Source organism: Diabrotica virgifera, chromosome 7 (genome assembly GCF_917563875.1).
Source record: "Diabrotica virgifera virgifera chromosome 7, PGI_DIABVI_V3a".
NCBI lineage: Eukaryota > Metazoa > Arthropoda > Insecta > Coleoptera > Chrysomelidae > Diabrotica > Diabrotica virgifera.
In genome coordinates, this window is record NC_065449.1 from 174725333 (window position 1) to 174748426 (window position 23094).

The following is a 23094-nucleotide window of genomic DNA, read 5'->3' on the forward strand; positions in this document are numbered from 1 at the left end:
TCGAATTGTGTTTATAATTTGAAAGTGATTCTTGTCTCTCTCTGATGATTTTGTCACAATCTCTATTCCACCAGGGGGGAGGGGTTCGAATTTTGTTTTTAAAAGGTTTGTACCGTGGAATTGAAATTTCTGCTGCCTGGTTGATCCCATCTATTAATAAATTGTATTTTTCTGATATATTTTCCATTTGGTATTGCTTATCAAAAAATTGTTCTACACAAGATGTATATAAATACTAGTCGGCCTTTTTTACGTTCCACTTGCTCGCAGGATTAATCTCCTCATTTTTATTCTGGCAATTTATTTCCATGTTGATGATAAAATGGTTTGAACCTAAAGTGTCAGGATAGACGGACCAGTTTATTTTATTAGTTAGTTCAGGCGAAACAAAAGTTACATCAATGGCTGAAATATTTTGGTCAGGTCGGGTAAAAATAGTTGGTTGATCATTATTCATTACTATATAATCCAAGTCATCTGCAACTGTTATGAGTTGTTTTCCAACTGCGTCATTAAAAGTCGATCCCCAGATTGCATGATGTGCGTTGAAGTCTCCACCTATAATTGTTGGTTTACTGACTTCCGAAAAAATATTTTTCCAATCATCTACTGTGCTCTTACTTTTAGGTGATCTGTATATAGATAATATGCTTAACTCACTTTTTTCATATTTAATCTTTATACCACAAACTTGAACATCCTTATTAAAATTACAATTTAAGTTTAATTCACTAAAAGAAATTGAATTATGAATTAATATACCCACACCGCCAAAACCATCTTGGCGATCATTTCTGATAAGATTGTAACCATTAAATCGATACTGCAAATTTCGTTTAAACCATGTTTCACTTAAGAGGAGAATATATATTTTTTCTTTGTTTAAATAATTCATTAAGCTACCTTTATTGGCAACCGCAGATCTAGCATTCCATTGACTTATTTTAAAAGTATTTTTAAGAGACATTAAAATTTACTATTATCTACTTTATCCAATACTTGTTCTAAACCTGAAATTATTGTTTTATCGTCTATTGTTTTTATGTCTTCCAATGTACGAATGTTACTTAAAAGATTGATTATAAAAGATGACACACATTTAGCTAATTCATTTTTGTTGTCAGTTTTTCCATAGTTTGGTTTGTATGGGTTAGGAGGTAAGGGTTGTGAGGGTCCAAATATGAATGGAAAATGTGGTTGATGTGCTGGTGATTGCATAAGAGGGGTGTTGGCTTTTCTTTTCTTTGCTGTAGGAAGGTTTTCACTACTAGAAATAGTTTGACGGTGTGTTGAAAATTGGGTTTGTTTCATACTTATATTAGGCCGATTTAAAGAAACATTATTGTTATTTACAGGGAGTGTGGGAAATTCTTTATCATAACTTGAAAGAACAGAAAAAGGATTGTGACTGATTTGGCCGGAGAATGAATTTTCGCAATATAATTTTGCTTCTAAAAAGGTAGTTTTTTGCTCTATCATAATGGTCTTGATTTTCTTCTGCTTTTCATAAAAAGGGCAGTTTTTAGATATTGTTACATGGTTACTATTTTTACAGTGAATGCAAAACATACTTTTCTCACATTTATGATCTGGATTTTTTATTTCACCACACTGTATACAGGATTCCTGTGAGCTTTTACACTGCTTAGAGACGTGCCCAAATTTCAGGCACCGGTAACATTGAACAACCCTACCAACAAAATGCTCAACAGGAAAATAAACACGATTGAAAGCAACGAAATTGGGTAGAATATTTCCCTCAAAAGTAATGACTACGGTTTTCTTATCTACATATTCTATTGTACTTTCTTTTTGAATCCTACGTTTTGTTCTATATATATTTAAAACTTTTGACGTGCATTCAATATTCTCTAAAAGATAATTAACATCAAACGTCGTATCCACGTCTCTTACCAACCCCTTCACTTCTAACAATTGATTCGGTATATAAGCTCGCAAATTATGTTCTTTTAGAGACTTATTATTTACTAAGTTGTTAGCATCTAAACGAGAATTTAATAAGACTTTTATCCTATTCATCCCAATACTGCGTATTTGCTGTATGTGAGTAAATTTTAACTTTTTAAATAATAAATCCCCTAAAACCATGGGGTGTAATCTTGATAAATTACTTAAATCACCAATTCTTTCAATATATACCCAGAGATTATTTAAATTGTACTTATCTGACTGCAAATTAAAATGCTTTATCTCCTTTTCCTTGGACTGCAAATCATCTTTTTCCTGAGTTGTTTCACCACTAGTTTCCAATACACTATTTCCACTAGACACGTCCATATCAATTTTTTTCGTCAAAGAGGACGTCTTTAGATTTTTATCCCCCATTACGGGGTCTATTTATTTAAAAACACACAATTTATGTATTTATTTTTAAACGATCACCAAAACAAAAAGGAAAACTAGAACTAATTAACAAGCTATTAAACCAAATACGATTACTACTAGACACGTCCGTATGGCTTAAAAGTATGCGGTAGAATGATGTATAAAGTTTGTAAATCATTATTTGGGATTTACAATGTACTTATACACATTGTAGATCATGATTTAAAAGTGCTCCTCGTAACATTCAACATGTCTTGGTTTTTTTATTTCTTGTGCATCTTTACTGTGATTTTAGTATAGTCCTGTCTAGTTTGTAATATTATGTAGCCACCATAGTTATTTCTTTCAGATGAATTGAGGAATGCAGTATTATTGCACAGCAGATGACCTAAATGACTGGTTTTTCTTATTTTATTGGTTCTTGGTAGTTAGTTTCCTATATTCTAGAAATTTTTTATTTTTTTGTACCGCATATCGAAATGTAAGATTCTATAGTCGGAAAGATAGAAGCGGATTTTGTGCGTGTTAAGTAATATGGAAAAACTATACGTTATATATGTTGAATCAGTTGTGTACATGACTTTCCCCAACGGCCGGAAACCAGAGTGGGGGAAGAGGGTAAATATATGATCGAGATGCATACTGTCATTAAAATGACATGACAACGAACCTTGGACCGAAATTTGAAATAACGAACATGGAACACAAGATATGATACAATATAAATAGGGTTGCCTATTATAGAACGGGCGCCAACCGATTTTTAAAGGGGAAATGGGTAAACCAAATAGAAGAAGATAATTATTAAGGAAATAAGGTAAAATAATTATTTAAAAATAAAATATCAAAGATATGACGTTTGTAACGTTACAAACGAAAAGTCCGATTTCAACCAAATTTGGTATATTGGTTCTTTTTTGATGTTTAATATCGATCTCCTGAACTGGAAGGATCGGTTAACCAGAAGTTGTGTTTTTCCTGATTTTTTATTTGAAAATATATTGTTTTTTTTTTTCAATTCTTTCACCCTGTATATATTAATTTTTCAGAAAGGTAATACCGGCATTGAAAAGAGCGTAAAAATATTTTTTAGGAAATATTTTAAACTTTTTAGTTATGTTAATTACCATGTAATACATGCATAACTTATCTTCACATGTACCTATGTGCGGCAGATTCTTGATATTATTATAAAAATTATTGTGCATTTAATGGTAAAAGCATATAATTTGGACCACATATACTACTCATACAAGTGTTTAAATTTAGATATGAGGCATCTTAGATTTTTCCTTTTACAAAAAAGCCGGGCATTCAAAATGGCGACTTTACATATGTGACTAATAGCACGATAATCTTTGAACAAAATGTCCGATTTCAACCAAATTTGGTATATTGGTTCTTCTTTTATGTATAAAACCGAGATCTTGAACCAAAAGAATCGGCTTACCAGAAGTTGTCTTTTTCCTGATTTTTTGTAAAAATATGTTGTTTATTTTTTAAATTCTTTCACCCTGTATATATTAATTTTTTAAAAAGGTAATACCGGCGCTGAAAATAGAGTAAAAATTTTCTTTAGGAAATCTTTAAACTCGTTAGGTATATTAATTACCATTTAATAAATGTATAACGTATCTTCACATGTAGGTACCTATGTGAGTGCGGCAGATTCGTGCAAATTATAGTATAGGATTTATTGTGCGTTTAGTGGTAGAAGCATATAATTTGGACCACACATACTACACAAACCAAGATTCAAATTTAGATATGAGGCCATCTCAGATTTTGTCTTTTACAAAAATGGCGGGCATTCAAAATGAATCTGCCGCCCATAGGTACAGGTGAACATACGTTATGTATTTATTAAATGGTAATTAATATTATTTAAAAAGTTCAAAATACGTCTTAAAAATATTTTTACACTCTTTCAATGGCGGTATTACCTTTTTGAAAAATTTATATATAGAGGGTAAAAGAATTGTAAAAGAAACAACATATTTTTACATAAAAAACAGTAAAAACAAAACTTCTGGTAAACAGATTCTGTCGTTTTTAGACCTCGATGTTATTCATCAAAAAATAATCTAAATACCAAATTTGGTTGAAATCTGACGTCTTGTTCAAAATTTATCATGCTATTAGTCACATATGTATAGTCGCCATTTTGAATGCCCGCCATTTTTACAAAAGGGACAAAAACTGAGATGGTTTCTTATCTAAATTTGAACCTTTATATGTGTAGTATATGTGGTCCAAATTATATGCTTCTACCATTACATGCACAAAAATTCTTAATAATATTTGCACGAATTTGCCGCACATTGGTACATGTAAAGAACGGTACGCATTTATTAAATGGTACTTAACATAACTAAAAAGTTCAAAATATTTCCTAAAAAATGTTTTACGCTATTTTCAATGGCGGTATTAGCTCTTTAAAAAATTAATACATACAGAGTGAAAGAATTGAAGAATAAACAACATATTTTTACATATAAACCAGGAAAAACACAACTTTAGGTAAACCCACTCTTCTAGTTCAAGACCTCGACCTTACACTTCAAAAAAAGAACCTATATACCAAATTTGGTTGAAATCTGACGTCTCGTTCAAAAGTTATCGTGCTATTAGTCACATATGTATAGACGCCAAATTGAATGCCCGCCATTTTTGTAAAAGGCAAAATCTGAGATGGCCTCATATCTAAATACAGTCGGAAAAATGAAAGAATACCCATGAACGAACAATAAAACACGCTGTATTTTCCTGTCACCGTGTCACAAAAAAAATTGTCCAGTGCAAGTACATGTAACAATAATTATTACATGTACTTGCGCTGGCCAATTTTTTGTGTGACACGCTGACAGGAAAATACAGCGTGTTTTATATGTTCGTTCATGGGTATTCTTTCATTTTTCCGACTGTATGAACCTTTATATGTGCAGTATATGTGGTCCAAATTATAAAATTTCATCATTAAAAGAACAATTGTTTCAAATATCGCTGCACTAAAACTGTAATGTTGTTCTTTGCCTTTGCTTTTTTATTACAAATAAGTATTGCATCTATATACGATCTTCTGTTAAACTCATGCTCTGGTTCATTAATTCTAGTAAAAGTTTAGTTGGAAATCTTAAGGTTGAAGCTAACAAGTTTATACTTATATAGTTTTCTGGCTAGTTCGCTAGTTCTTTATTCTTCCCGTATTTTATTGAGTTGTATAATTTTGTTAATCAATATTGTTAATTGTTCTATCATTGCTGCTCCACCATATTTCAGTAGTTTATTTGGTAATATAGTCCGTTTTTTAACGGTAAAATATTGCAAAACCTAAATTTTAAAGAACAGCTTGGATTAACATGAAATTTGGCATACACATATCTAACAAGTCAAAGAACAAAAAGAATGTGTGTGTACTTTGTACGCACGTAAGAAGTTATACTTCTACTACATATTATGTGATTTTTAAGACAATACCAAAAATTTAAAAAAATAAAAGAATAAAACGCACACAAACACATTGAAATATGCCACAAAGAAAAAATTATTTCTGAACGATAATAATTGTTGGCAAAAATTTTAAATACGCATTTTCTGAAAAAAAATTATATAACAAATATACTTACAATCATAAAATGCATAAAAAAATAAAAAAATAAAAACTTGCATCGGGAATCGAACCAGTGAATTTCGGGGCGCTTTGATTCGTAATCGAAGCCTAGACTCACTCGTCCAATTCCACATTATTTGTCATGTGGAAAAATATGGTAACTGAACGTTTTACTGTTTGACAGTTGTTTTGAATATAATTAAATTATGTAGTTTAAATTTTGTGGAAGAACATATTAAAATATAACAAAACAGTAAGAAAACAATATATTAGATGAAGATTGGTAGAACTTTTGTTGGTAATCAAATTAAGTATGTAAATCAAAGCATTACATACCTACTAGATAAATAAATCTACGCCAAAAAATCATAATTTAAAAATAAAAATCCGACCTAATTTGGGATTTCTCTCTAAAATCCCCATTCTTGAGAAAGTAAATGTATGTATTCCAACCTAATCCAAATGTATAATTACAATATGATTATAATAAAAACTACTTACCAAATTAGAATGAGTTTTCCTTGTCCAAAATAGTCCAAAAGTCCAAAAATATAGGTATATGAAAACTATTTAAAAAGGCAGTATAACTATTAACTAACTTTGTTTCTTTTCCCACAAATTTCAAAACGCAACAACCATAAATAATCAAACTAGTACAGCTGTGCCACAGCCGCCATATTGAATAATTTTTGACATGTCATTTGAACATCCAATCAGAACAAAGTTATAATGCGCATGCGCCGGAATCATAGGTTTTAACATATAAAAATTGACCCTCATATCGCCGGTAAAGAAGTATAACTTCAAAAAGTGATATTGTGCCGATATGTGCTTTTGCCCCGGGGGTGCTTTTCACCCCCTCTTGGGGGTAAAAAAGTATTCGTCCAATGTAAGTCCGGAAATTGATAAACTGACTAATTTTAAGTAACTTTTGTTCTATAGCGTTTTTTCACTAAGTCAATACTTTTCGAGTTATTTGCCAGTTATTATGTTCATTTTTTCAACAAAATAACCAAACTCTTATACGGTTTTTTTCAAATAACTCAAATAGTACGTATTTTGTCGAAAAAACATTCCTAGCAAAAATATATCCTGTAAAAAACTTAAAGAAATGTTGTATATATCACGTTTCTATACCTAGTAGAAGCAGAGCTATACAGCTAATTATTAAAAATAGGTTCATATTCGTCAAATTCCAAAAGGAATATTTTAACCTGAAATAACCAAAAATGAAGCACCTTTTGGGGAAAACTCATTACATCTTATTTTAAGTGTTTAAAAAGAGCTTCATTTTTGTTTTATAAAAAAAATTTCTAGCATCAAAAGTAAACAAGTTACGCTCAAAATAAAGTTAGTCCTTTTTTTTTGGTAAAAAATCGGGAAAATCACCCCCTAATTAGTATCTTAAATGAACTTAATCGTTTCGACTTCACAAGTTTCTTGACCAGTATTGTTTATTATGATCTGTAAGTTTGATCGGTTCAAAGTCCTTATTTTTGAAAGGGCTGTAGTTAAAAGGGGTTGAACGAGTCACTCATCACGAATGTATGCAAATTTAGAAACACCAAATCTCAATCAATTTTTGTCTAAGAGAAAAACAAAAAAATACATGATATTCAGAAAAGCAATGCTGACTTTTTTTGTTTTTCGAGATTTTTGGTATCCCTAACAATGTTTAAGTTATTTTGAAAAAAAAACATATTTTTCAAAATTAAATTTTTTAAAAATTTTACTTTAAAACCAAATTTTTTCCAAAATAGGCACTTTAAATCGATGAAACTTACAGATCATATAAACACAATATAAGTAAAATAATTTGTGGAGCGGTAACGATTAATTTCATTTAAGTTGCTAATATTTGTCGATCAGGTTAGCCAAGCGGACTGAGGCGCACGATTGACAAATCTATAGTGGATATGCGGTCGAGGCGATCGAGGTTCGTGCCCCAGCCCGGTGAATAGAAAAATAAAAAGGCTGACGTCGTAGTCTAAAATTCTAAAAAGAATCTACGACTTGGTCTGGAATAAGCTGGTGTCTGATCGGCCTATGGAGGAGCGGTACGGCAAGGGATAACGGCTTGCGGCTCGGTGACACTCCTCCATAGATCCCTACCGGAAGGGCGGTGACGCCTAAAAACGGTATATATATATATATATATATATATATATATATATATATATATATATATATATATATATATATACGTACACCAAATTAAACACTGATCCAACGGTGAAAATACAAACCAAATACAACAATATTATTAAGAACCTGAAATCCATAGGTGAGATAGACGCTAATGCTGCAAAACAACTAATGATTTACAACTCGATGTTTCCAAAGTTATACTGTCTACCAAAAATTCACAAAAGCAATGTTCCTCTTCGCCCTATCATCAGCTCAATCAACTCCACCACATACAACATCTCGAAATACTTGGCAAACATTCTAACTGCCACTTTTGAATATCAAACTAATTATAATGTGAAAGATACATTTACGTTTGTAGAACTAATTAAGAATGTTACAATTCCTCAAACCTATGTACTTATATCCTTAGATGCGGTATCGCTTTTCACGAATATTCCTCTCAACTTGATCATTGAAATTTTAGAGCAAAATTGGCACTTAATTGAACCCAACACCACACTAAGTAAGAATAACTTCTTCAAACTAATCGATTTTATTTTTTCTAATGTTTACTTTTCTTTCGGGGGAACTTTTTACTCACAGATTTTTGGCACTCCCATGGGCTCTCCTATCAGCCCCATTCTAGCCACCATAGTTTTAGATCATCTATTTGATATAGTAATTCCACGACTACCGTTCAAGTTACCGTTCATATACAAATATGTGGATGATGTGATAAGTGCGATCCCCGAGGACTCTATTCAAACTACACTGGACCTCTTCAATGGATTTAACAAACACCTACAATTTACCGTTGAGGAGGAGAAAGAACAAAGTGTGCCCTTTTTAGACACTAAGGTGATAAGAACCACAGAGAACAAGATAATTTTGGATTGGTATCAGAAACCAACTGACTCTGGAAGATATATAAATTATTTCTCTCAGCACTCTAAAAGCCAAAAACACAACACTGTTGTGGCAATGAAAAACAGAATTTTACACATCAGCAATGACCTGTTCACACAAAAGAATTTAAAAATACTCTATAACATATTCTTGAACAACGGCTATCCAAGTAAAATTCTTAAGCAACTGATATATAACTCAGACTTATACGACGGGCAACGTGACAACAGACCATCAGATCCCGTGATTTACAAAAAGTTGCCCTTCATAAATGGCTTAACCAACAATATAATCAAGCTGCTGAACGGAATTCCGAAAATCAAAATAGCGAAATACAATAGCATATCCAACTATAGCTTATTCTCGAAGCTTAAAGACCAGACACCGCTTCTAAATCAGAGTCATATCATCTATCAACTTTCTTGTCTCGAATGTGATGGGCAGTATATAGGACAAACATCGCAATGGTTGAAACAAAGAATAACGCAGCACAAAAGTGATTGCAAAACACACAAAAATACTTGTGCAGCAGCACACCATTCCATAACAACAGGACACCAATTTAATTTGTCAGATATCAAGATCCTAGATTCAGAAAGCAATTATAAGAAAATATTGTTCCTCGAGATGTACCACATAAACAGTAATAAACGTTCAATTAATTACAAATCAGACACAAGTAGATTAAGCGAAATTTACTGCAATGTTTTAAAATTCTAAAAATAGCAGAATATTAAACAGATGGCTCGATATTGGAACTTTTGGCCCTTAACACATGTGAGAAAAGATACCTGATTCAGTGCCGCCCTCGACGTTCTCGTGAAACGACATGCATAGCTTTAAGTTAAATTGCTTTATATAACATACCTACAACAATTCGTAAGTTATATCATTGTAATATTATGTTTGTACCTAACTGTTAGTTAATTTTGTAGTTTGTTCCTGATGAAGATGAAAAATTAATAAATACTCATCGAAATATCGAATTCAACAGAATTAAATGTAGTTTCAATCTAAGCCACAGACCGCATTTCCCGATAATTTCAACACTGTTTTATAGTGTTATAGAATATATATATATATATATATATATATATATATATATATATATATATATATATATATATATATATATATATATATAAGTTGCTTATTAGGGGTTGATCTTCCCGATTGTTTTTGCCAAAACAAAGACGACCAACTTTATTTTGAGCGTAACTTGCTTAAATTTAATGCTAGAAACTATTTATAAAAACAGAAATAAAGCTTTTTTTAAACACTTTGAAAAAGTTATAACGGATTTTCCCCAAAAAGTGCTTATTTTTTTGGATATTTCCATTTTTTTTACTTTTTTACAGGCTATATTTTTGCTAACGTTTTTTTTTTTCGACAAAATACTTCCTTTTTGAGTTATTTTCGAGAAACCGTCTAAAAATGTAGTTATTTTGTTGAAAAATGAACATATTCACTCGTAAATAACTCGAAAAGTGTTGACTTGGCGAAAAAGCTCTATAAAGCAAAAGTTACTTAAAATTAGTCAGTATATCCATTTCCGGACTTATTTTAGACTTATATTTTTTTCACCCCCAAGAGGGGGTGAATGTCACCCCCAGGGCAAAAGCACACATCGGCACAATATCACTTTTTTTCTTTGACATGTAAGCTATGCGTATGCCACATTTCTTGTCAATCCAAGCGGTTCTTTAAAATCTAGAGCAAAAACCGTGAAAGAATAAACTAATAAAACATGTTTTTACTTTTTCCTGCAGATTTTCTGTTTTTTTACTTTTTAAGCTTTTTGAACTTTCTGTGTAGTTAGATCAACTTCTTCATTTCTGGTAAGTTGTGTTGGTTCTAGTCCCATTTGCTTTTAATATGAAGACAGATTTTTTAGATAGGCAATCCATGTGTCCTATTATATGTTTATTGGCGGTGCCGCCCAAAATCCTGACAGCCAAAATCCCGACGGCCAAAACACCGACACGCCAGAATCCCAACACGCCAGAATCCCAAGACGCCAGAATCCCAACACGCCAGAATCCCGACAGGCCAAAATCCCGACATGCAACAATCCTCGCATAAGCAAAAATTCCGACAACTACATTTTTAATATTTATTGTTTTTTTTTCAAAATATAAAAAACAGATGGCCATAAACAAAAAACAAAGAAAAAATGTAATTATATATTAAAAACAAACTTATCAAACCTGTCGGGATTCTGGCCTGTCGGGATTTTGGCCTGCCGGGATTCTGGCGTGTCGGGATTATTGGCCGTCGGGATTGTGGCTGTCGGGATTTTGGCTGTCGGGATTTTGGGGTAGACCCGTTTTTTGGTCTAGTATTTACTTTATCTCCTCTCTTTGACCTCTTATAAAGCGTCATAAGTAACTAAAAATTTCACAAAAGATTATTTTAGCGTTTCTCATGGCGACCCCTCAAGCTGAAAGGTTAAGTCAATTAGTTTCAAAATGCGCAATTCCATTTTGATTCTATATGACATGGTATAAGTCGATTTAATAAGTTCAATTTGATATAGCGTTGTTTTCCGGGATATACAGGATGTAACAAAAATACAGGTCATAAATTTAATCACATATTCTGGGACCAAAAATAGTTCGATTGAACCTAATTTACCTTAGTACAAATGTGCACTTAAAAAAAGTTACAGCCCTGTGAAATTACAAAATAAAAATCGATTTTTTTTCAATATATCGAAATGTGTCAGAGATATTTTATTGAAAATGGACATGTGGCATTCTTATGGCAGTAGTATCTGAAAAATCAAATTATGGTGCAATTTAGATAGCCCATAAAAATTTTATGGGGGTTTTGTTCCTTTAAACCCCCCAAACTTTTGTCTACGTTCCAATTTAATTATTATTGTAGTACCGTTAGTTAAACACAATGTTTTAAAAACTTTTTTGCCTCTTAGTACTTTTTCGAAAAGTCGAGTTTTATCGAGATATTTTCAATATTTTCAAATCCACCACATATTTGTATATGGTTAAGTACGTTCTAATAATATGAAAATTTATTTATGATTTACATTTTTAGGTTTATCTTGAACCATATTCAAAAAGAAGCCACATCTCGATAAAAGGTGCCTTATCAAAAAAATACAAAGAGGAAAAAAGTTTTAAAAGCACTGTGTTTAACTAATGGTATCGCAGTAATAGTTTAATTGGAACATACACAAACATTTGGGGGTTTAAAGGAACAAAACCCCCATAAAATTTTTATGTAAACATATTAAAAAAGAAGCAGCAACTCGATAAAAGCTGCCTTATCGAAAAAATAGTAAGAGCCAAAAAACATTTAAAAATATAGAATTTAACTAATAATACCACAATAATAATTTAATTGGAACGTACACAAAACTTGGGGGGGGTTAAAGGAATAAAACCCCCATAAAATTTTTGTGGGCGAACAAATTTCACTATAATTTTTTTGTAAGATGTCCCGCCATAAGAATGCTACTTGTTCATTTTCAATAAAATATCTCTAACAGATTTCGATATATTGGAAAAAATCGATTTTTATTTTGTAACTTCAAAGGGCTATAACTTTTTTATGTGCACATTTTTACTAAGGTAAGTTAGATTAAATCGAACTATTTTTGGTCCCAGAATATGCGATTAAATTTAAGACCTGTATTTTTGTTACACCCTGTATACATTGTATTTTTTTTTAAATGTGTAAAATGGACATGTACAAAAAATATAACATTTTAAGAAGTGACCTTTTAATTTTATATGTATTTAATTTTTGTATGTTTTTAGAGGGTGCTTGGTGGTATGTAACTTGCCACAACAGCAATCTTAATGGGAAATATATGACAGTAGTACTTCCTGATGCATATACAGCACATGGTCTTAACTGGCATCCCCTTAAAAACGCACACGTAAATTTGTCGGGCTCCAGAATGATGATCAGACCAATAATTTGACCAATTATATTGGAGGAGAATAAATACCTAGTTCTTAATAAAAGAATATACCTATGTACATTATTAAGTATGGCCCTGTGTGTGATAATATTTTAATATAGTTTCTATGCATTATTTTCGTATTTTATTTTCCCGAACATACATTCTATACAAGTATATCTTATAAATATTTTACAAAATTTGACGTACATTATATTCGACCTGCTGAATACGAACACGTGTAGCAAAACCCAAGAGATTTCATACTTAAATGTGATTTATCTTGTAAAAATATTTTCATGATCAACTCAAAAAAATCACATCTTAATAATCTGACAGATCGTATACGAGTACGGAGAATATAGTCGAAGACTTATATATTTATTCAGCTGCGTACGACTAGAAGTAGATATATTTTGGTAATAAATAATACAAGAATAAAAAACAGCTAAACGCCGTAAAAATGAGTGGCGCACACAATATTCCAGTAACAAAACATCTGTAATGAATATTACGTGGCGCGAAAATATATTTTCATTTTGATGCAAAATAAAATTCGAGTTTTATCTTTAAAGATTTTTTCATAATATTTGCTAAATTTGAAGTAGATCGCGCCACAAAAGAGTAACTTTAATACAGTTTGAATTTTGAAGCTCTTTTGTGGCTCGTTTACTTCAAATTTAGCAAAAATTATGAAAATATCTTTTAAAATAGAACTAGAGTTTTATTTTCCACCAAAATGAAATTACATTTTCGCACCACGTAATATTCATATCAGATCTTTTGTAGCTGGAATATTGTGTGCGCCACTCATTTTTACGGCGTTTAGCTGTTTTTTATTCTTGTATCAGGAGTTTTTCAAAAGTTATTTATAAATTAGATGTATGAAGTTGAATACAATGTTTCTCAATTACACGTTAAGCTTTATAAATGGTCGTCTTTGTCGCATTATCTCCCAAAAATGATCTTGTGTACATCGAATGTACACTAGATTTTTTATTCGAAATAGATTGAAAAACAAAATATTGGGATGGCCGGTAAATGAACTCGGATTGCCCGTTGCCTGATCATATTTAGCGTCGTAACCACTACATATACCATTTCGGGGATAATGGTTAATTGGAGTATCCTTTTGAAGCTTAATAACTTCTAAACTGCTAAACCGATTTTGATCACTAAACATGAGTTTGAAACATATTGACAAATAGTATCTGATGCATCTAAGGTCAAGTTTGATAACTTAAGGCATTACAAAAATTATTGATCTTGAAAAACCGTTTTTTCCCATAGAAAATAGATTTGATCATACTTATGAACATATTACTTAAAAATTCAAATTTTTCCGGATATGCGGTACATACCGTTAGCTGCGTCTAGAGCCCTTCTACAAACGCTTAGTTACTGGCGCAATTCGTAAGTTGAAATTTTGAGTAATTGTTGAAAAACCAAAATTTTCAAAGTTTAGTTTTTCAGTTTTTTGGCTATACTGAGCGGTATCTTTGTCTGACCCTGACGGCTTAAACACCATCTGAAAGCCTAACTCAGCACTATTGATTTAGTGTATTTGCGGTTCTCCTGTGTTTTCTTGAACCGAAGATTTGTACCCCCAAAAATATGCCGTTTCCTACCTGCGAAGTCCTATAGCTGGCTTATGAGTGGTCAAAAGTCACAAACTACACCGGTTCTAAATCGGTCCTGACAACCTATTCAAACACAGAAAAAAAAATTCAGGTTGGTTTAATTTTTCCACATACATTCATACATACATACCTACGTACATACCTACATACATATCCACAAACATTTTCCCTTTTTTTTAAATAGAAATTGAATATATTTCTGAGCTCAGTAGCTTTTTAATGGTATAACCGATTTTCAAAGTTTGACTTTGTGCTCACTATTTTAAAACTATTCCACTTATCCTTTTCATACTTGGCAGAGAGTGTAGGTATTATACACCCTATGAACTTATGATAAACAAACGTTTTTGGCTACTACCAGTGGCGTACGACAGGAGACAGCGAATGGCTGACCCTTCCCAAATTCTACTCCACTGGCGGAATTGCCATTTTACCGCAATTTTTCGATTCTCCAATACTCTCTATGTAAATAACGTACTCTTCACTCGTAACGATAAAGTTAATAGTTTTCGAGATATTTGAAATTAAACATGTAACGGCGCAGTTATTTTAATGTTGTTCTGAAGTTATTTCCTTGTGGCATTTTTATGATTAATTATTTATATGGGAAATAAGCCACAATTAAAATGAAAAAATAATTTTATTAACGTTTCGACGCCCAAATCGGGTGCCGTTTTCAAAATACAAAATATTACTAAAATAAACAAAAATGTTGTTGCTAAGTAAAAAATTCTTCTAATAATTTATTTAATCTGACTCATTTATATTGGCAATTCAGACATATATTATATATTTTAAAGTAGAAGACTTTAAAATGATACATATTGCCAATATTTATGAGTTGCGTTCCTGGGACGACTTACTGAAAGATAGTTCATTCGATTACATGAAATCAACCTTAAGTCAAGAATATCCGTAACAAAAAATATTATAGCATGTGATCTGTCTTTAAAAAGACAACCAAATGCAACGACAGTAAAATTCTCGCGTTAGAGACTTCATAGTAAATCACAAGGGAAAACCAGGAAAAACCCTTAAAAAAAAGTTTTATAACCTAAAATCCTTGATAGAAAAAGTTGTAGAACACAACAAGCTATTAATAAGGTTCTGAAACTGTACTATAGCCCAATAAATGACCGTTTTGGAGTGTAATTTTAAGAGGCAACTCCGAATTGCATGAAAATTTGGATTTAGCTTCTACTTACTCTGCACTTCAAAGTTGAATTTGTGCCGTTGGTTGCTTTTACTTGGGGGGTGACATTTACCCCTTCTCGGGGGGTGAAACACGCGTGTTTAAAATAAGGCCGGAAATGGATAAATTGACTTATTTTAAGCACCTTTTGTTGTATAAAGTTTTTTACATAAGTCAATACTTTTCGAGTTATTCGCGATTTAAAATGTTGATTTTTCGACAAAAAAACTTCGTTTTCAGACCGTTTTTCCCAAATAACTCAAAAAGTAAATATTTCATCGAAAAAAATATATTTACTAAAAGTGTAGCCTATGAAAAAACGAAAAAAATGGTGTACCAGTAAAGTCTACAAATTAAGTAGAAGCAAAGTTGTAGCTCATGAAAATACGTTCTTATTCGTCTAATTCCAAATCGAATAATTCAACGCGAAATCACCGAAGAAAGAAGCGTTTTTCGGGAAAATCTTATTAACATTTTTAAAGTATCGAAAAAAATCTTTTTATTTGTTTTTTACAAAAGTTTACAGCATCAAAAATCAACGAGTTACACTGAAAAAAAGTTGGCCCCTTTTTTTCATAAAAAAATAGTGAAAACCTCCCACTATTTAGCTCCCTCAACGAAATTAATCGTTTGGCTTTACCATCTATTTTAACTGTATGTGTATTGTTTATATGATCTGTAGGTTTGATTGGTTTGAAGTGCTTATTTTTAAAAACATTTGGTTTTATAGTAAAAAAAAATTTCTAAAAATTTTTGAAAAATTTAATTTTTTCAAAATAACTTAAAAATTATTAGTAATAAGAAAAATCTTAAAGAGTAAAAAAATGTAGGTTTTGCTATTATAAATATGCTAGTTTCATTTTGTTTCTCCGTAAGACAAAAATTGGTTAAGGTATGGATGTTCAAAATTTGCATACACTCGTGATTAGTGACCCATTTAAGCTTTCTCAATTATAACCCTTTCAAAAATAAACACTTTAAACAGCTGAGACAGACAGATCATATATAAAATAGAAAGGTAAGTAAATTATTGATGGATTCGACCGTTACTTGATGGAAGTTCATTTTATCTCACAATAAAACACTGAAAAACGTTTGTTTTTCTATACTTCCACAAAATTTATTACAACTATGTTATTACTACAGCTGTTTCGGCCAAGTGCCTTTCTCAAGTTGATAGTTGACAAGTAATAACATAGTTGTAATAAATTTTGTGGAAGTATAGAAAAACAAACGTTTTTCAGTGTTTTATTGTGAGGTAAGTAAATTGTTTGTAAAGCGGTAGCGATTAATTTAATTTGGGGAGCTAAACATGGCGAGATTTTCATGATTTTTTACACAAAAAAAGAGGGCCAACTTTATTTTGAGCGTAAACAAAGCTTTTTATAAACACTTTAAAAAAGTTTAAATGGGTTTTTCCTGAAAAGTGCTTAATTTTTCGGTGATTTTATCTTGAAATATTCGATTTGGAATTAGACGAATAAGAACGTTTTTTTCATGAGCTACAACTTTGTTTTTATTTGATTTGTAGACTTTACTGATATACCATTTTTTTGGGTTTTTTATAAGCTACACTTTTGCTAAGGATATTTTTTTCGATAAAATATTTACTTTTTGAGTTAGTTGCGAAAAACCGTCTGAAAACGTAGTTTTTTTGTCGAAAAATCAACATTTTCAATGGCAAATAACTCGAAAAGTATTGACTTAAGTAAAAAACTCTATAGAACAAAAGTTGCTTAAAATCAGTCAATTTATCCATTTCCGGTCTTACCTAGAATATATGTTTTTTCACCTCCGAGAAGGGGTGACTGTCACCCCCCAAGTAAAAGCAACCAACGGCACAATTTCAACTTTGAAGTGGAGGGTAAGTAGAACCTAAATCCAAATTTTATTGCAATTCGGAGTTGCCCCTGAAAATTACACGGTATCGCCGAATTTCCCATTCATTTACTGGGCTACTAGTCGCATGTCTAAGTTGAATAATAGCATAATCTATATACAGGGTGTCCCGAAAAGATTGGTCATAAATTATACCACTGATATTCTGGGGTCAAAAATAGGGTGATTAAACCTCACTTACCTATATACAATAGCGCACACAAAAAAGTTACAGCCCTTTGAAGTTACAAAATGAAAATGGATTTTTTTTAATATATCGAAAACTCCTAAAGCTTTTTTATTGAAAATGGACATGAGGAATCTTTATCGTAGCAACATCTTAAAAAAATTATAGTGAAATTTGTGTACCCCATAAAAATTTTATGGGGGTTTTGTTCCCTTAAACCCCCCCAAACTTTTATGTACGTTCCAATTAAATTATTACTGTGGCACCATTAGTTAAACACAAGATTTTTAAAACTTTTTTGCCTCTTAGTACTTTTTTGATAAGCCAGTGTTTATCGAGATATTTTGAATATTTGTCGAATCCACCACCTATTTGTATATGGTTAAGTATGATTATAGACACCTGTTAATAATCTGAAAATTTATTTATAACTTAAATTTTTTGGTATATTTTGAAAAAGAAGCCACATCTCGATAAAAGTTGACTTACCAAAAATACACTAAGGGGCAAAAAAGTTTTAAAAACACTGTGTTTAACTAATGGTACCACAATGATAGTTTAATTGGAACGTACACAAACATTTGGGGGGTTTAAAGGAACAAAACCCCCATAAATTTTTTATGTAAATATAGTAAAAAAGTAGCCGCATCACGATAAAAACTGGCTTATCGAAAAAATACTAAGAGGCAAAAAAGTTTTAAAAACGTTGTGTTCAACTAATGGTACCACAATAATGAATTAATTGGAACGTACACAAAAGTTTGGGGGGGTTCAAGGGAACAAAATCCCCATAAATTTTTTATGGGGTGGACAGATTTCACTGTAATTTGGTTTTAAGGTGGGCCTGTCATAATAATGATACATGCCCGTTTTCAATAAAAAATCTTTGAGAGTTTTCGATATATTGAAAAAAATCAATTTTTATTTTGTAACTTCAAAGGGCGGTAACTTTTTTTATGAGCACATTTGTACTAAGGTAAGTTAGGTTCAACCGAACTATTTTTAACCCCAGACTGTGTGGTATAATTTATGACCATTCTTTTCGGGACATATAAAAGGGTATTCGGGTATATAAAAGAAAGTCGAGGTTATGTTAGTTTCACCATTTATAACTCAAGAACGACTGAACAGATTTTTATGAAATTTTACATGTATATTCTAGCGGACTGGGAATAAGATAATATGGAGTTTCATACCCGTACGTCATAAGGGGGGTTACCCCCCTTGATATATTTTTTTAATATTTGAAAAAACCGTTTTTTGCTATTTTTATTAGATGTAGAAGCAAAAGATACATACAATCCTAAATTTTTAATATTATATCTCAGACCGTTATTTTTTAATAGCCATTTAAATATTTTACATCTATATACATATATATATATATATATATATATATATATATATATATATATATCAAATGAAATAGAGAATGTGGAGAAATCCCCTTACGAATAATTCACACATCCACCATTTTGGGTTGGGAAAATTTTTTAATAATAGAATAGAATTAAAAATCCAAACACTAGTTCTTAGAAATGTGTTTCGCCCTCTTCAACCTCTCTGGGCTCATCGGTAAGGATGAGAGGTTGAATATCCTTAGACACATTTCACTCAAAAACAACATTCGAGACCAAGACATAGCAGAAGCGTAGATTTACGCCAAATCTGAAAATGACAGTCTCAAGTTTTAATTCCCTAATTACTCGAAGTAAAACATATGTTGAAAACAAAAGATGAGAAGTTATTGGTTTAACGACCACTCGTACGATATCAATCAAATGAAATAGAGAACGTGGAGAAATCCCCTTACGAATAATTCACACATCCACCATTTTGGGTTGGGAAAATCTTTTTGCATAGAATTAAAAATCCAAACACTAGTTCTTAGAAATGTGTTTCGCCCTCTTCAACCTCTCTGGGCTCATCGGTAAGGATGAGAGGTTGAATATCCTTAGACACATTCCACTCAAAAACAACATTCGAGACCAAGATTGAGTGGAATGTGTCTAAGGATATTCAACCTCTCATCCTTACCGATGAGCCCAGAGAGGTTGAAGAGGGCGAAACACATTTCTAAGAACTAGTGTTTGGATTTTTAATTCTATTCAAAAAATGTTCCCAACCCAAAATGGTGGATGTGTGAATTATTCGTAAGGGGATTTCTCCACATTCTCTATTTCATTTGATTGATATCGTACGAGTGGTCGTTAAACCAATAACTTCTCATCTTTTATATATATATATATATATATATATATATATATATATATATATATATATATATATATATATATTTATTTTTAGCATCTTATGACGTCCCCCCATGTTAAACCGTAGTCTCTCGTGGCTTCCAGGTCTTCGTGAACTCCGATATACGGTTGCCACGAGGACTTTCCCTAAAATATATCGCAAATGAAAGGTACCACTTCCTACAATGCTTACACAAAATATTGGCCGGACGTCCTCAGTCACGTTATCTGTATAATAATATACACATTACTTGGAGCAATTGCCGTCAGGCGCGCCATGTTCGCTTGCTGTATATCTAAAATCACTTTAACGGTTTTGATGGCATCCAAATATATATTTATTCAGTTTGCGGTTGTAGTGGTCTCCGTATATTTGAGTTTATGTCCTCATGGCTTCCACTGCGCTGTTGTCACCTCAAATGTTGGAATTTAGACTTCGGATATTTTTATAATTGATTATTGTAGTATGTTGAAAAAAATATTGTTGTGATATATTAATGATATTTTTTTGTATAATTAACAATGTATTTTTTTTTCACTGCAAAAATAAAAAATTAAAAAGTATGTTCATTAAAATTGATGAATTTATCATAACCAGTTGCCGAATCTGCTGGTCTAATTGCTCAATTGTAACATATTATAGAAGTGTTAAAATTGAATTCTTAATTTTTTATTACAAAACCTTTACCTCGACAGCGTAGGGTACAAGAGGACGGCCTAAGTAAAGTAAGTACAAAATTTTTAATAATATAATTTGTTCAACTAATAGGTGCAAAGGTGTCTGGAAAATAATAAAAATGTTTAAAACATTGCTTACTTATTTCATACACTCAATGTATTTTTTTATGTAAGGATATAGAAAATAATATTTTGAAAAATATTTAAAATATAGTAGTAAGTCTTAAATTTCACATTACATAAAGTACTTAAGTCTGCTAGTCTACAAAATTAAAAACAAATAGAATACATACTTAAAAAAAATTAAAGCACTCATGCCATACCAAACGAACTACATTCTTACATATTTTAAAAAGAAAAATCTTTAATTTTGCCCAACCCGACTAAACTATCGGCAGGTAAAAAGTCTGAAGTATGCGGGGGCCCTACTGTTGAAATATATTAGAAAATTAAAATAAACTTATCTACCATTATTATGAAATTCTAATTTGACACAAAAAACTGTATCCTGGATTAAGAACAAGTGTGTAGAATACTCTCGTGAATTAAGAAGCGTTTCTACTGTAGGGTGACCATATCATAAATTTGAAAAAAACGGGACACATCCAAGCAGCAGTAGCGCACCTATAATTTTTCTCTGGGGGGAAGTTACAAAAGACAAGTTACATTTTCCTGCTATTATTTATATATTTTTCATATGCCCTGGGGGAAAGGGGGTTTAACTCCCAAACCCCCCCCCCCTGGGTGCGCTACTGCCAAGAAGGGTTTGGAGCGATAATACACAAACAGGAATTGAAACACCGTCTTTTAGCTAATTTGGAACCTATAAATCCTTTTCAATTTTAAATGTGTAATTTACGTACGATCAAGACTGCGAAACGCAGAAAACTAAAAAACTACGCTAGAATGACGTGGATAAACAACCAATCCGTCAAAACAAAACGGGGAAGAATAAAAAATAGCGAGAAACACAGCAAACTCAACAAATAAAAAGAAGAAAAATGACGGGTTTCGCTGGAGGACATTAAAAAAGACAGAAAACCATCAAATATAACAATTTTACAAAAAAGTCAGATAAAAAAATACGTCCAGCATTAAAACAAGAGTACTAAAAAACAAAAAAAAAAAAGAGAAACCCTGTTTGAAGACAAGCAGATCAGCAGAATATGAGAAGAATATTACGAAAAAATGCTATTCGGTATGAAGGAAATAGATGAAGAAGAACAAGATAACAACGAAGTAGAAATTTTCACAGAAGAAAACGTACAAAAACAAATATTAGAAACATAGAAAACGGAAAAGCAGCAGAAGAAAATGAAATAACAGTGGAAAAAAATACAGAGGAGGAGAATTACATAAGGAAATAAACCAGCTAATACAACAAAAAATATGAACAAAACAGACTATCAGCCGATTGGAACGCAGATATTATAGTAGGTACCTATATACAGTAAAACCCCGCAAATCCTAACTAATTGGGGGGACAGCCTGTTCGGATTCCGAAAAGGTCGGATTATCCGAAAGTTAGCCTAACTAATAATTGAAAGTTTACTTTGTCGTTGATTTTGAGTCGCTGTGCCTGTCTCTCTCCCTCTTCCACCCATCTCAGATTGATGTCACTGATGCAGAGCCAGTGTCATCATTTGTACTTAGTCGTTAACTCCATGGCTTGATTTCTAATTTGAATAAGCTCCATTTTTCCCCGTTCCCCTATACAAGATGGATCAGAAAACTAAGAAGAAAGTGTAATTACAGAATGGATTGAAGCTGACGACAAAGGGAGCGAAGAATTTACGGATGAATACATTGTAGACTTGGTTCAACCTCAAGGCAACCCTAATGACTAATGAAGATGAAGAAAGCGAGGAAGAAGTTTCCCTGTCATATTGAGTGTCACACGCAGATGCCACTAAAGCTCTGGGTGTGGCTCTACGTTACGTGGAGCATAACTCTGCTGCATTACCAGTAGATGTAATGTTTATGTGTAAATAGAATTAGAATTAAACAATGGTTTCGAATTCCCCTGTATAAGTTGCAAGTTGGGAGGGTCAGGTAGTAAAAAAGTCACGAATTGGCCGGTGTACATTTTGATTTGAAAAAGTTTGTCATTAAGAGTTACGAGTTGGCGCGTGTCCATTGGAAGAAGGAGAATGTCACGGTTAAAGAATTTAAGGGACTGGTTTAGATGCAGTTCTATAGAACTCTTTAGAGCAGAGGTGGATAGATTAAAGATAGTGATGATGATATCCAACCTCCGATTAGGAGAGGGCACTTGAAGAAGAAGAAGATATTAGATTTTACTGATTATGCCGCCCCCTTGTGATGCCGCCTGATGCGGCTGCCTCACCGC

At 31.9% G+C, this 23094-nt stretch overlaps 1 protein-coding gene across 1 annotated transcript in view; it reads left to right on the forward strand.

Moving 5' to 3' along the window:
• LOC126887982 (microfibril-associated glycoprotein 4-like) overlaps positions 1-13052 on the forward strand; it is a 90440-nt gene extending 77388 nt beyond the window's left edge. Inside the window, exon 6 of the mRNA XM_050655954.1 lies at positions 12772-13052. Within this exon, the coding sequence (XP_050511911.1) occupies positions 12772-12938 (167 nt within the window). The 3' untranslated portion in view covers positions 12939-13052. The remainder of the gene's footprint in view (positions 1-12771) is intronic.
• Positions 13053-23094: the final 10042 nt, after the last annotated feature.